Source organism: Tinamus guttatus, unplaced genomic scaffold, assembly GCF_059628265.1.
Source record: "Tinamus guttatus ecotype Peru unplaced genomic scaffold, ASM5962826v1 Tinamus_guttatus_pri_ptg000522l, whole genome shotgun sequence".
In the NCBI taxonomy this organism is placed as follows: Eukaryota; Metazoa; Chordata; class Aves; order Tinamiformes; family Tinamidae; genus Tinamus; species Tinamus guttatus.
The window spans coordinates 146,035-160,663 of record NW_028289056.1 but is presented as its reverse complement, the minus strand read 5'-3'; the positions used below and the strand labels follow the sequence as shown (position 1 = coordinate 160,663).

Below are 14,629 nucleotides of genomic sequence, written 5' to 3'. Positions count from 1 at the left end.
AAGGGGGATCCCGGGGCCGTGCGGAAGAGAAGCGCAAACGGGGGGGGATCCCGGGGCCGTGCAAGGGGGAAGCGCAAGGGGGGGATCCCGGGCTGTGCGGGGGGATCCCGGGCTGCAGGAGGGATCCCGGGCTGTGCGGGAGGATCCCGGGCTGTGCGGGAGGATCCCGGGCTGCAGGGAGGATCCCGGGCTGTGCGGGGGGATCCCCGGCTGCAGGGGGGACGCGCCGGGTCCCGGTACCTGCGCGGCCGCTGCGGCCCCTCCGCTCCGCTCCGCTCCGCTCGCCCCGGCGCGGCCGCCCCGCCCCGCGCCGCCCCGCCCGGCTCCGCCCCCGAGGCCGCGGGTTCGAGGCCCGGGCCCGGCGGCCCCGGCGCTCGGGGCGGCGGGGACGGCGGCTCCGTCCGCGCGACCCTCCCGCTCTGCGGGGATGACCGACAAGCGGCGGCTGCACCGCGGCACCTTAAACGCAGCAGCGACACCGTCCTAAGGGTCTCGAAGCGGCCTCAGCCCCTCCCCGGTGCAGCCTGCGGCCCCGTTTCCGAGCCCGCCGGTGTCCCGGATGAAGGGATCATCCCTGCAGCCAGCCCGCCATTGGGTTTCCGGGAGCGCGGGACACGATTTCCCGCGTGTCCCGAAGGTTCCCCCTCGGAAAGGGCGAGCAGCAGCCTGAGCCATTAATGCAATTAATGCAAGCGCTCCCTGCGGCAGCGTTTTGCTTTAGCCCTGGACTCAATCCCATAATGAGCTCAGAGGCCTCGCGATCCCGCCTCGCTTGTAAACCTCCCCGCCAGCCCCGTTTTCCCTCCTGCCCGCCCTGAGCTTCCCAGCCGGTGGATATTTTCCCCCCCGTCTCTGGGACCCCGCAGAGGCGCAGAGATGCTCGGCAGAGCCCGGCCACTCTCTTGTAAAAGTCCTTTATTAGAACAGCAAACATGACACTGGGTGTAGTAGAGCGGCCGCGCGCAGCTGTCCCGGCGCTACAGCGGGACGACGGGTTACAAGTCACTAGGAGTCTAAGAAGCACCATGAACATCATCGAGGACCGGAGGGACGGCTGAGAAACGAGTCCCGACGTGGCGGCCGCTGCGGCGGCTCCGCGGAGCTGCCGGCGTCGTCCCGCAACGCGGCTGCTCCGCGGCCCCGCGAGCCCGGCCCGCGGCCACGGACCACATAGCACCCATTCAATAAATTAGGGAAACCTGGCGCTGGAGCGAGGGGGGCCGGACGGGGCGGAGGGAAGGCCGGGTGTTCCGCAGGGAAAGCTGGTATTCCGCAGGGAAAGCTGGTATTCCGCAGGGAAAGCCGGGTGTTGGCGCCAGGCGCATCCCCCCGCCGCAATCCCGGCTCCGGGAGCGCATCCCGAGCCGCTCCGCAGGGAGGCGGGGAATGAGGGCGAAGCAAAGTGAGGGGGATGCGCATGCAGCCCGCGCCCTGCAGCCCGGCGAGGCTTCCTCGCACCGAGCGCTTCCATGAAAAAAAGGACACTATCAGGTAGTCGTTAAGGCTAGATTTTTTTTTTTTTAATATATATATATACGGCAACTATAAAAAAATAAACGCTAATCTCCGAAGAGCCGCGTGGCCCCGTGGCCTATGGCTGTGGCGTTGGCTGGCCAGGGAGCCGGGCGCGAGGCGGCCGGGTCGGGGGCGCCCTGGTCCCGCCGGCGGCGCTGGGACGAGTGGCCGGAGCGGCCGCGCGGGAGCAGCCGGGGACGGTCGCAACGAGCGTGGAGGGATTATCCCGTTGGCAAGCGCGCGGGAATGGGGGGAACGCCGGCAAGCGGCCGCCGGGACTCACCGCTGGCCCCGGAGCGACGGCCGCGACGGCGGCGGGGAAGGGGACGGGCTGCAACGTAACGCGCGGGCGGCCGCGCGCGAGGGAACCCAGCGCTCTCCTCAAACCCACACTGCCCCCACCTCCCCCCCGAAAACTCCCAAATAAATAAAACCGAACCTAAAAGCGGACACAGAGCAACATCTCAGGCTACCTAGGTACTTGATCAGCCAAAAGAGCGAAAGAGCGAAGCGGACACACACGGGACAGCGCTGGCGGCGCTGCAGGGCGCACGGCGAGGGCGGCAGGAGCCACAAGCTGCTGCTTTCCCTCCTGCTTTCCCCTGCTCTCCAGACGGCGGCCGAGCGCGGCTCCTCGGCGAGGCGCTTCCCGAGGGAGGGAATGTCCGGAGGGGAGGCAGCGGCCCCGCTCCCTACGGCCCGGCCGAGCGGGACGTGTAGAACTCGGGCACGGGCAGCCCCGTGTGCAGCGTCACCTGCAGCGACAGCGGGTTAGTGGCACCCCCTTGCACTCAACGCACAGAAAACTGTCCAAAACACATTTTTTCCCATCTAATTTAGAGTCACTGTAATTACTCGCACACCTTTGAAGGGTAATGGGTGAATTGGGTTTCTTGGCTCTTATCAGCCTCCCGCAGGATGTCCCTGTTCCCCGGGAATTTGGGGCGCTCTCTTGCTATGGGACTGTCAGGGAGCAGAGGGGCTCTATAAACGCGCCCGTCTCTTCGGTTATCCCGAGACTGCGGTGGGAATTAAACCCGTCAAGGAGCAGGACGGACGTGTCTGCTCTATGAATGAATACACAGACACCTAAAAGCAGAGCGAGACGGGCCGCTCCGATGGCTGCTAATGAACCGGGAGGTGGAGGGCCGGGTGTGCGGCCCCGTTCCAAGCCCGTCTCCCACGGGAGCGCGTCCCGGTGCGTCCCAGCGGGTGCAGAGGTGGCACGAGGGGCCCCGGAGCCCCCTCCTTCACCCCGGCCCGCTTGGCGCCTACCTGCACGTTCCTGTTGAGGCTCACGGCGGGGAAGAAGAGGCCCTCGAGGTTCTCGAACGCCACCGGCCCTTGCTGGTCCTCGTTGATGGAGAAGGTCAGGGTTCTCCGGGTCAGATCCAGCAGCACTCCCACCGTGGCGCCTTTCGTTATCCCGCCCTCCGTCCTGCAGGGGTGAGAGGAAAATGAGGGCATCTCTGCGGCTTCACGCACGTCCCACCATCCTGCCAAGGCACGGATAAATCTGCAGCGACCACAACTCTGTGCCTAGGAAACCTGCCGGGCACGTGTGGCCTGTGCAGGACAGTGACCTAGAGAGGAAGCGGCCGCGCTCCGGCCCCCGCACGTCCCAGGCTCCCCGTGCTGGAGGGATTTCCCATCTCATGGCACTGCCAGCTCGGCTGAGCTGTGTAGATCATAGAATCACCGAATGCTCAAGGTTGGAAGGGACCTCTCGAGGTCACCTAGTCCAACTCCCTGCACACGCAGGGTCACCTAGAGCACGTGGCACAGGACTGCGTCCAAGCGGGTTTGAAGATCTCCAGAGAAGGAGACTCCACAACCTCTCTGGGCAGCCTGTTCCAGAGCTCTGGCACCCTCATTGGGAAGAAATTTTTCCTTAAGTTCCTGTGGAACTTTTGGTGCTTCAGTTTGTGGCCATTACTTCTAGTTCTGCCAGTGGCCGCCACTGAAAAAAGACCAGCACCATCCTCTTCAACCCTCCCTTGAGGTAATTATAGACACTATGGGGCTCAGTCCCATAGTGTGATGGGACAGTGAGATGGGCTCAGTCCACGGGCTCTTTCGTTACCGCAAAACTGCAGTCCACGAGGTGGCAAGAGGAGCCTGCGGGAGCTCGTCTGGCTGAGAACAGAGTAGGAATCGCCCGATCTGAGAGCAGCAGAGAGTCACGTTCTCTCTGACAACGGGAACCTCTGCGTGAGTAGCTCCAGGCCTAACATGAGGGTTCTGCTGTCCCCCAAAACACCCCTCTGGCTCTACCGCCAGCTCCTCTGAAAGGTTTATGATTGACGAAGAGCGTCAATACCCAAGTGACCACAAGCCCCAGATCCACTGGCCCATGGGGAAGGCGAGGATGAGCAGCGGCACAAGGATACATCACAGAATGGCTGAGGTTGGCAGGGACCTCTAGGGATCATCCAGTCCAGCCCCTGCTCCAGCAGGGACACCCAGAGCAGGGGCACAGGGTCCATCCAGGCGGGTTGGAAGATCTCCAGAGAAGGAGCCTCCACAGCCTCTCTGGGCAGCCTGTGCCAGGGCTCTGGCACCCTCACAGCCAGCAAAGAAGCTCTTCCTCACATGGAGATGGAACCTCCTGGGTTTCAGCTTGTACCCGTTACCCCTTGTCCTGTCACTGGCCACCAAGAAGAGCCTGGCCCCATCCTCCTGCATTCCCCCCTCAGGTACTTGAACATGTTGGTCAGATCCCTCTCAGCCTCACTGGGTGGAGGGCCAGCGTGACAACAGGTCACAGCGTGCACGGAAGAGCGAGCTGGAGCAGGACACAGCCACACAGGGACCGTCCCGTGCGTGGGGCAAGCGCAGGGGCTGCAGGACAGGGGCTATCCCAGCCCTCCTGCGTGTCCTGGGGGGCTCTCCAGGGGACAACCCCGGGGCGGGTGACGTACCTGTTGGTGTGCGAGTTGTTGTGCATGAACCAGCTCCGGTTGTTGTCCACGTACATGGCCCAGGCCTTGTCATCCTTGCCCAGCATGGCATCCTTGAGGACGTCCACGCGCGCCACGCCGAAGGCCGGGTCGGGGTGGTTATCGTAACGATCGATCGACAGCTCCCAGTAATGGAGCCCTTTGGAAAAGCCCGTTTTCCCCAGCACAACCCTGTCATCGTAGCTGTTGCAGGTGACAGTCAGGTTGTCATTAGAAAAGATGATGTCGGCGTGCGCGGAGGCAGGGTCGAAAGAGAACCAAGCAACTGGAACACACAAACGGGAGCGGGTCAGCGCGGCGCCGGCGAGCGGGGCCGGCGGTGCCGGCGGTGCCGGCGGCAGCGCATGCTCCATGCAGGACGCGCAGGCGGGAGAGGCCGCTCCAGGGACGGCCGCGCGGGGACGGAGGCTCCCGCCGGGATCACGGGTGGCCCTGCTGCCTGTCCCTGCCTGCGGGCGCGCGGGGACGTCCCCTCCCGGCACGTCCGTCTCGGCTAGCTGATCCCCGGGATCCTCACGATCTCCTAAAATTTCACAGGATCCCAGAATGGCTGAGGTTGGCAGGGACCTCTAGGGCTCATCCAGTCCAACCCGTGCTCCAGCAGGGACACCCAGGGCATAGGGTGGCATCCAGGCGGGTTGGGAGATCTCCAGAGAAGGAGCCTCCACAGCCTCTCTGGGCCTCTGTTCCGGGCTAAATTCGGCCCCATCCGGAGCCTTGCGACTCCGCTCAGCCCCGCAGGTCCCTTAGGCTGATCCCGGGGCTGGGGGTCACTCCTGGCAGCACCGGAGTGCGCAGGAAGGGGCTGTGGATGAGGGACAGACGGTGCCCGCAGGACTCGCAGGCAGCTCCGCGCTCACGGAGCCGGGACGCAGCGCCGGGGAACCTCCCTAGGGAGCAGCCGGCCGCACGGAACGCGAGGGAACGCCGGGAAGCGCTCCGGAACCTCGGCCACCCAACACAGCTGCGGTTTTCAGCGCACGGGACTCGGCTCCTGGCAAAGTGACAGACACGGGGCCGTGTTCCTGACAACACAGAGGCACGGGGGTTCACAAGCCACTATCCCACTTTCACGGGGGGTTTTCTCCAGCGGACACATCCACACGACACGCTCACGACTGCAACGGGAAAGACGCCTTGGAAAACAGAACCCTGGCGAGATGGCTGGGCGGTCTATCGGCTCGCTTCACGAGGCAGCTCGCATGCACCGGGCGCCCTTGTGCCGCAAGGGAAGCGATTCCGTACCTGCCACCATTTTTTTAATGTCAACTGTTGTCATTCCGGTGAAAGGCATGCGGGAGAGAAAACAGGGAGTCAAGTCGGCATTCAGTAAAAGCAGGAATCAGAGGTGGGTTTTGCTGCTTCTCCGGCGGGCGCTCGGGTCTCTGGGCGTTCTGCAAACACCGTTGTGCAGAGAGGGCCCCGCGCGCGCAGCCTGCGGCACGCAGCGGGATGCGCTGCTGCGTGCGGCGGGAAGCGGCCGGGCTGGTTTGCAGGCTGCCGGGCACTGCTTCTCCCGGGAATGGCCGGGGAAATGCAGGTTTCCGCGCCGGATAATCGGATAATCAAGAGGGTCAGTGGGACACATGCATCGACCCGGAGCGCTGCACGAGCTGCAGAGAGGCCGATCACCCCTGGGTGTCTGGCAAACGTTCCAGCACCCTTAGTGAGTTGGGGGACACACGTGGAAGGATCCGTTCTTAATTACGGGGCCTTTTCCACGGTGCTGCCCTCGGGCTGCTCTTAAAAAGCGCGAAGGGGAAACGCTCGGAATGCCCCGAGCCATGGAGGGCCCTGCGAGCAGGGTGCGTGCAGGGCGCAAGGAAAAGATGCAATGGGAAAAGGATGAGCAACACAGAGCATGCGCCACCGAATTGCAATAAATATACTTGCCTAATTGAGAGTAAGGCGTTGCTTGTGTGTCAAAAGTGCATCCTATAAAGAGATACTACATTTCACACATCAAAGCTGAGAAAGGACAACCGTGCTCCTGAAAAACACTCCTGAGACTCAGCCGCTAGCGAAGCACCCGGCGGCCGCTGCAGGCCTGATTCATTAAAAGCCAAAGAGCAGGGAGCAGAGCTGCAAATGTGCCCCGTGATTTTGGGTGCTGACCGTTGGGCTTGTTGAAATATCAGTCTTTCATGGCCAGACACTGTTAGAGCCTTCCAGAGCAGGAAATTGGATTTCTCTATGCTCCGGATTGGACTCTCCTCCAGAAAAGAGAGAGCGACTTTTAGCTACGCCAGAATATTTTGGCTGCTTGGTAGCTGTTCTCTAGATTGAACCAAATCACCCCAAACACACTCCCCTGGGCAAAGGGGTGGACAAAAGGCAGCAGCCGCTGGCACCCTGCGTGGGACGGGGACCACCTGGTTGTCCTGGGCAGTCCCCTCTCGGCTGCAGGATGCTCCGGGGCGCCCCGTCCTCCTCCCGAGACGGCTCCACGTCCCGGCTGCCGCCAGGGACATCTCCAGGGGCCCAAACTGCGGCGAGGGACATCGCGAGAGCCGGTCCTCGCGGGAGGAGAGGGCAGCGGGAAGCCCCAAGCTGGCCCTGCATGGAAGCCCCGGCCAGGGCATCCACAGAGGGTGCTGCTTTTAAAGGGCTCCTGTCTAATTTGGTGATTTTTTTTATAATGGGACAAAAAAATTAAAAAAACAGGTGTTTTTCCCTGCGTGGCAGGTGAGACCACGGGGTTTGCTCCCGCTGCAGAGGCCGTTTTAATGAATCGCGCCCCTTCCCAAGGAGTGGTTTTCCAGGCGTCGGTGCTCCGCCGGGATACGGGCAGCTCGCTGCAGACCGGCACGGCCACCCCGGCCCCACCGCCCCGGCCCGTGCGCAGGGACGTGCTCCACACACAGGGACGGCTCCGAGCGGGCACGGCGGCCCCGGACACCGCGCACGGAGCAGGGACCGTCCCAGGACGAAACAGAGGCGAAGCCATTAGCGCACAGCGGTGCAATGGGAGAGAACATAAAAAGCACAAAGGAAATAAAGTCGCTGACGGAGGGCAGAGCCCCCGGTTATTCTGGCAATGCTCATGCTGCAGCATTCCTCATTCCGGGTTATGGGATGGCAACGGGGCAATCGGGGACCCCCATTCTTCCTGGGCTTACACCAGAGCAAGCCGCGCGGAGTCACTCCACTGGCGCCCATGGAGCGGTGTAAATCCAGCGTGGCAGAAGAATCAGGGCCCAGGATCTTTAGCAACGGCAGATGCGCAAAGGTTGGTTAGAAAACAGCTCCGCGAGACGCGCCGGGGCCGGCGCTCCGTGGTCCCTGCGTCCCGCCTGGGCGCGAGCAAAGCTCGGGCGCTTCCCGATGGATACGGGGCCGCTGGAGGGGCTTCCTGCGCTCCGTGGAAAACGCGGCTCCCAAGCGAGCGCGGCCGCTGCTCCGCAGCGGGAATGAGCGCTGGCAGCTCCGGAGAAGCCCGACCGGAGCAGGTCTGCACGCGGGACACTGGTTGGACCGTGCTGGCATCTGGGCTCGCTCCTCTCTGCCGGGTCTAGTTTAGCGGGGTGAACTCGTCCCGCAGAGCGGGATCGCGCAGCAGACGCTGCGTTTTCTGGCTGCGCAGGAGAGCCCCCGGCCAGAACGTCCCCACGGGCTCCTCCCGGGTGGCGGCTGCTCTTCCGACTGCGCCTAAACACAGGATCAACGGCAGCTCCGGAGGGGGAATCGGCTCTGCTGGCTGCCTCTGCAGAACAGTCTTGGCCTCGCCAGCACCAAAATGCCAATGGGGATGCGGCCCTGCAAAGAGCAGCGCTCCCGGACGGGACTGCCGGGTCCCCCCGCGCCGCGCTGGCACACACAGATGGACACACACGGGAGCTGCACCCTCGACACCCTGGCGCCAGCAGCAGGCACTGACAAACAGGACGAGTCCCCCCCGCCACCCGCATGTCATGGGAAAAACAAACAGAGCGCGACAGAACAAACAAATACTCCGGAGACGGGCGGCAGCACGGATCGAGGGGGAATGCCCGAGGGGCTCAGCTCACCGGCTGAATTCAGGGACTGTAAGGAAGAGTGCAAGCTCAGCTGGTGGGCCGAAGATCTTAGCTCAAAGTAGGATCTCCCCGAGAAGCTGGGTTGCAGGTTAAGGGTGGAGGAGAAAGGACTCATCCTACGAAGCTGCAATCTTTCCAAAGGCACTGGGAAAGGGAGGCTCTGCTCTTCTGACTGCGTGTCTAAACGTAAGATCAAGGCAAACTAGAGATCAGAAGGGGTCCCGCACGGCCGGAGCGCGGGTCGGACCCGTGCGGCCCGGCGGTACCGCCGAGGAGGGCCTGGCCTGCGAGCGGGCCAGCGACAAACATGTTTGCATCTTCCACAACATCCCCGGGCCACCAAGACAAACTCAATATGCTTTTCCTTAACACGAGCCCGGCGACTAATATTGAAATGCACCTAAAAAATTCACAAGTTACCATGCATACTTCCCCTTTTTCTTTAATAAAGGCCTCGTACCTTCTTTGTGCACAATATATTGGTATAAAGGCTGGATGTGGCATTTTGCTAGTGAGCTGGTCACTCTGCAAAGGTGTGTTGCAGGACTGTGCTAAATCGCATTACCCTACGTACCACCAAGCACCCACCTTACTCAAAGGCTGTTCGGGATGTTGTGTTCTTGGTATCTCTTTGTACCTGTTAAAACATATCTGAGCCTTACAATAAGAATTTAACCCACGTGAGTCACAGCAAAACGTCAGGCTGGAGGGAACCTCCTGGGTCATCAAATGTCCCCCACTGTCACAGCTACCTCCTGTAGCTCCTCTAGACTTTGTCAAGTTTTGTTTTACCTTGAAAATGCAGAATCCACCATCTTCCACACATTAAAATCAGATTAACTCCCAGACACTATATTCCCAGCCTTCCTGTCTCTCTCAGCTGTGAACATGGACTTGAGCTGAAAATCATGTTTCAATACATAAAAGAACATATTTCCTTGCACACAGTGGGTTGTAACTCTGGAACTTACTACTGTGGGCTCAGAAAGGGGTTAGAAACTTTGCTGCACAGCAGGTCACTAAGCAGAGGGCTAGACCAGGTAGGGATGTGCCTCTAACATCGAATGAGAGCGAGGGGAACAGAACCGAGCCAGGACCTCTGACTGTCCCCAGCTGAGTGTGGTCACTGGGCTCCTGGCCCGACCCAGCAGGACAATCCTTGTGTTCCGATTGCTCTTTGCAATGTGATTCCCCTTGTGTTGTTCAGCCCTTTCCAATCAGCTCTTGTTGCTGTTGAAGGCCACTCCACAGCTTTAGGTGACTACGTGGAGCCCTGGGTGACGGATTGGGTTTTACACAGCTTGAGAAAGACCCTGAAAGAAGAGGAAAGCTTCTGGTGCTCGACTAGTCTGCGGAAGGCCTCTCCAACCATGGTGCCCACGCTGGTTTTCCACATCTCCATCCCAGGCCAGTGCAGAACCAGCTGGGAGCTGCTGCTGGAGAGACTGGCAGAGCTAAGTAAGTTTGGGAACTCGAGAGAGGGACCAGCAGGGACACACTGTGACAATCCAGGTGTTCCTCCCTCATTCTTTGCTCCTAGATCTCTTAGGTTTGTATCTCACCAAGGGCAGCACCTGAAGCCAAAGCCTTGGAACTCTGCAGCCACGTTCAGAGCTGGAGACCCAGCGTGGCTGAGAGAAGGGTGAGGGACTCCAGGCTCTCCCCTTGCACCCAAACCACCCTGCAGTCACAGCCTCCTTTGGCTTTAGCACCCGTGTTATGGTGTCTGCAAGCTGCTGCTGACCATGCTTTGGGCTGCTTGGAGGAAGGTGTCACACGAGGCTTTGAGCACCCATCCCAAGAGCTGCTGAGCCCGGAGACATCCACTGGCAGACAGCCCAAGTGGGACCTTCTAGATGCTGGGGATCATCTGCTCCAAAATGCAGGATCTGCGCAGGCCTGGCAGCTGCTCCTTCCCCAGCTGCTGCTTTCATTTCCTCACCTTTCCTGGGGTTTGCCTGTCTTCTCCATGGGAACGGCCCAGCAGTGCATTCAGAGCCAGCAGGAAGGGAGGCAGCTCTTCCCAGCGCGGATCCCGGTGTGATGGCTACGGAAAGGCAAGAAGGACGCGGAGGGGTTCAGCAGCAGGAGAGCCCCTCGGCCAGCCAGACCAGCAAGAGCGGAGATGGGGACGGGGGAGCCGGTGGGGACAGGCCCCGCCAGGGTCTCAGAGCTCCTCTGCCTTCACGTGGGAAGAGTTTATCCTTCAGGCTCAATATCCAGATGCTGAACAGCCCATGGAGAGAGGTGACACGCGAGGGACTCGGGAGCTGCATGAGGAACCTTGTAGCCATGAGCAGGCTCTGGTATCACTGGGAGCATCTCTGCTGCGTGGTCTGTGCGGGCTTGTGTTGGGCAAGCGGGAGTCTCCTGGAAGCGGCTGGTGGTACCTCCGTGTGGGCAGCACCTCAGGGCCAGAGCCCTCCGGCTGCCCTCGCTGCAGCTGAACAGGGAGCAGGAAGACAGAGAAGCGCTGCCAGGAACTACGAGCGCAGGACGGAGCCCAAAGGCAGCCTGAGACTGGCCAGAGGCTGGAAAACCTGGCAGATGAAGGAAGACCAAGAGAGCCGGGGCTGGCTGGTCTAGGGAAGAAGAGGCCAAGGGGAGACCTGGCGTCTCTGGGGGGCGAGGGCAGCCCGCAGTGTTGTCACCAGCTGCCGGTGCCTTAGGACAGCAAATAACGTGGCATCAGCTAGGGAGATGCCAAGCTATAGGTAAGGACCATCACCTTCGGCTCCTGGCTGCCATTTGGCTGGGCAGAGGATGAAGATCTTCATCTCCAGGAAAGCCTAGAGCTGCAGAGAGCCCAGCCGGTGGGAATGGCTGCTGGCAAAGACCTCCTCCCCGCTGCCAGCCACCTCAGCCCTTGCCCTGTTGGTGGCACCAAGGATCTGATTTTAAAGAGTGAACTGGAACTTCCTCAACTGGAAAACGCGGTTTCCTGTGGGATGAGCGGGAAGAGCGCGGCCCTGCTGCAGGCTGGGATGGTGCTTGGCAGATGCCTTCCCTGGGGACAGTCCCATGCTCTCTGGCTGCTCAGCTGGGGAGGACTACAGAGATACAAGATACAACTTTGCATTTTTCTAATCCTTGCTCTCAGACGCTGAGAACTTGTGAGATGCTTCACACCCCTCCATCCTCTCCAGTGTGTTTCACTGCTCGCAGGAGGCAAACGAAAGACTCCAGTTAACTTCCACAGAGGCTGGATCGGGATTCCGCGTGCTAGGGCTGGAAGCCAACTCTTAAAAACATGCAGGATTTCTCATAACCACTCACAAAGGGACGACCAATTCAGAAGGATCTTCTCTTCATATTGAGTCTTCCTCTTATTTTGTCCCCTCCTGCTCTGTTACACAAGCACTTTGCAGCAAGCTGTAGAGTGCTGTAGAGCTTCAGACCAAACTGCACTTCAGGCCTAATGCTGCTATATATTCCAGAAATAAAAGCCTGACCAGACAGGGATGTGTGAGGCGGCTCCATTCAGCAGGTCACTCGGATATCTGGAAGCTGCACGCAGACGTCATTTACTTCACTTTGAGTGCAGAAAGCTCTGACGGCCTCCAAGAGCTGAAAATGCCTCCGGTCTACTTGACTTTTTTTTTTTTTCTGTGCTGCAATAACAAATGTAAAAGCCTGTTCACTAAAAAGACTGAGTGCAGCAAACTTTTGTTCAATGCACGAAGGAGTAAGTTTTGTTGTGGAAAATCCATTTCCTGGCACAGCTCAGACACAGAGCTCCAAGTGCAATCCAGCCCGCTGCGTCCTTGAAGAGACATCATCTCATGGATTGCTTCGTATTTGGGAACTGCATGATAGATGGGCTTGGAATGACAGAGAAAACGTCTAGCGAGAGGAAAGCAGGCCTGGAAAGATCCCACAGGGAACCCCTGCAAAGGTCTGGTTTGGACAACTTAAACCAGTTTTGGCTAGGAAGCTATGGCTCAAATGCAGCTTCTGAGACACAAATGGGAGGAGAAGCAAAAGCCCTGTTACCTCCTGCAGAGCTTGTAGGAGTGAAGTTGGTGAGAACTGCTGATCTCCAGGCTCGGGGAGCTGCCCTGGCCATCCCAGAGCAGCCCTGGGCTTGGGCTGTCCGGGTTCTGGAACTTCAGAGCAACGTTGCAGCTTCCTTGAAGCTCAGCTTTGCAAATCCCCATGCAGCTCCCACATGGATGTGCTATGGCCTTTGTGGCCTGAGTTTTCAACAGAGAACCCATTTTTTCTCCTTTCTCAAAGCCCTCAAAGGTGCTCTGTGGCAAGCAGGAACTCACCTGCTTTCTGCCCTACCAAAAGCCTCCCGAGTCCTGTTCATTCTCTTCTGAGCCCAAACTGGGTCTACTGGCAACTGCTCAGGGCTGAAGGAGCACGATGTCGTTCGAGAGCCAGCTCTGAGCCTTGGCTCTACAACCAAGGTCTTGTTACGCTGGAGTCCAACAAAATCTTGACGTGGTTTAGAAAACAGAGAGATTTTAGTCTGGAATTTATGGAAAAATAGTTCCTGTACATGCAGAGAACTCCTAAAAAAGGCTTCTTCTGCTAATAACTTTGAGGGGTGGCTGTGGTGGGGATGTGCTGTGGTGGGGACGATTCCCCTTCTCGCAGCTGAATCACCCACTGCTTTAACTCCCGCCTCACTGCTCTGCACCAGCCCCATGACTCTCGACCTGCATGTCAGAATCAAGCCAATTTTCCAAATGGATTAAGTGTCTGGTGTGACAAATGCACTTAAAGTCGGGCGGGGAGACTGCCCCATGGCCTGTACCAGGTTGGTTAGTGTTCTAACTGAGTGCCTGCAGCCGGGGAGGAATCGGCTCCGCTGACAACGCTGGCACGGCTGTTTGTACACCCTGACGGCCACGTGTTTCCACGGTCCCCCTGATCTCCAACGCACCATCCCAGGGCTTAAGGAGACATCGTCCGGCTACGTCGTAGCGCAGCTGCACGCAACGCGCAGTCAGCGACCCTCAGTCAATGCGGAGCGACGGTGGCAGTCGTTTTATTTATTTATTTATTTTTAAAGGGAATTAGCAGAGACGCCAGAGCTTCCCCTGCACGTACTGTAAGTCAGCGTAAATCTCTTGCAAAACCCTGCTGCGACCGGATATCAAATATCTCTCCGGAACGCCTCTCACTGCACCCACATCGCTCCTCCCCACAGAACGTCTTCTGCAAAGAAAAGGGGTGAGGGAGAGACATTCCGGCACCGTTCAAGGCTCCTGGCATCCCCTGCCCTCGGCGCTGGCTTCGCCGTCACGACTGCTCGGCTACGAGCGGCGCAGCGGAGCGCAGGGCGAAGCTGGGGGTGCTGCCCGGGCCCCCCGCGTGCGCGCGCGCCGCGAGCAGGGCCTTACCCTCGGCGGTCTGCAGGACCAGCGTCTTGCTGTAGGGGCTGACGCCCGCCTTGTTGAAGGCCTTGACGCGCGCGCTGTACGTGCTGTTGAAGTGCAGCCCGTCCACGGTGCACATGGTCTCCTTGCCCACGTACACCTCCTGCAAACGAGCACGGGAAGGCGCTGTGAGCCCGGAGCCGCATTCCCAGTCCACGGCATAGCCCGGAGCCGCCGGGGCGGCTGCGCTGAGCCTCGCTGATCCCGTCCCACACAACCTCCTGCTCCTGCATCCCACCCAAACCCGCCCCAGTTACCTCTTCTCTGCCTCAGTTTTGCTCTGGCTGCTGCCCAAGGGAGTTTCTCTTGGCTGAATTCAGGAAATGTGATGTGTTGGTTCTTGCGCCTGCTCTCAGTGGATGTGAACACGCCAGGATAATTATCAGCATGTCGGATCCGAGAAAAATCATATTTTAATTGTGTAATTACAGCAATTTAAAAGCCCCCAGGCCTTAAGCACCTCCACTTGCTGGCAGCCGGCAGACTCTGAGTCTTTCACGGGGATTAGCACACCTCGCATGAAATACTTGGCAACTTTAAATGATGGGGCTTTAAATGTGTTCTTTGCATTTGCAAATAACGTGGGCCACTGGGAAGGTTCTTAACAGAAATGTTCCCCTCCCCAGATTGCCCCAAAAAGCAGCCTGCAGCTCGCCTGCCCCATCAGCTTCCCCGAGCATCCTCCAGGCACAAGGCTCATGTGCCATGGGCATGGAAGGACCTGCAAAGAGCTGGGGGACGTGTTGGTCAC

The 14,629-nt window shown here is 59.6% G+C and overlaps 1 protein-coding gene across 2 annotated transcripts in view; it reads right to left on the bottom strand.

The window, feature by feature from the left end:
- Positions 1-2,177: 2,177 nt before the first annotated feature.
- Positions 2,178-14,629, bottom strand: part of TRIM9 (tripartite motif containing 9) — a 34,303-nt gene continuing 21,851 nt past the window's right edge. For both annotated transcript variants that reach the window (XM_088533801.1, XM_088533802.1), the window contains exons 7-13: positions 13,843-13,981; positions 8,483-8,671; positions 6,369-6,410; positions 5,721-5,744; positions 4,437-4,740; positions 2,791-2,953; positions 2,178-2,270 (exon numbers count right to left, since the gene is read on the bottom strand). In XM_088533801.1, the coding sequence (XP_088389927.1) occupies positions 2,208-2,270; positions 2,791-2,953; positions 4,437-4,740; positions 5,721-5,744; positions 6,369-6,410; positions 8,483-8,671; positions 13,843-13,981 (924 nt within the window). In that variant the 3' untranslated portion in view covers positions 2,178-2,207. The remainder of the gene's footprint in view (positions 2,271-2,790; positions 2,954-4,436; positions 4,741-5,720; positions 5,745-6,368; positions 6,411-8,482; positions 8,672-13,842; positions 13,982-14,629) is intronic.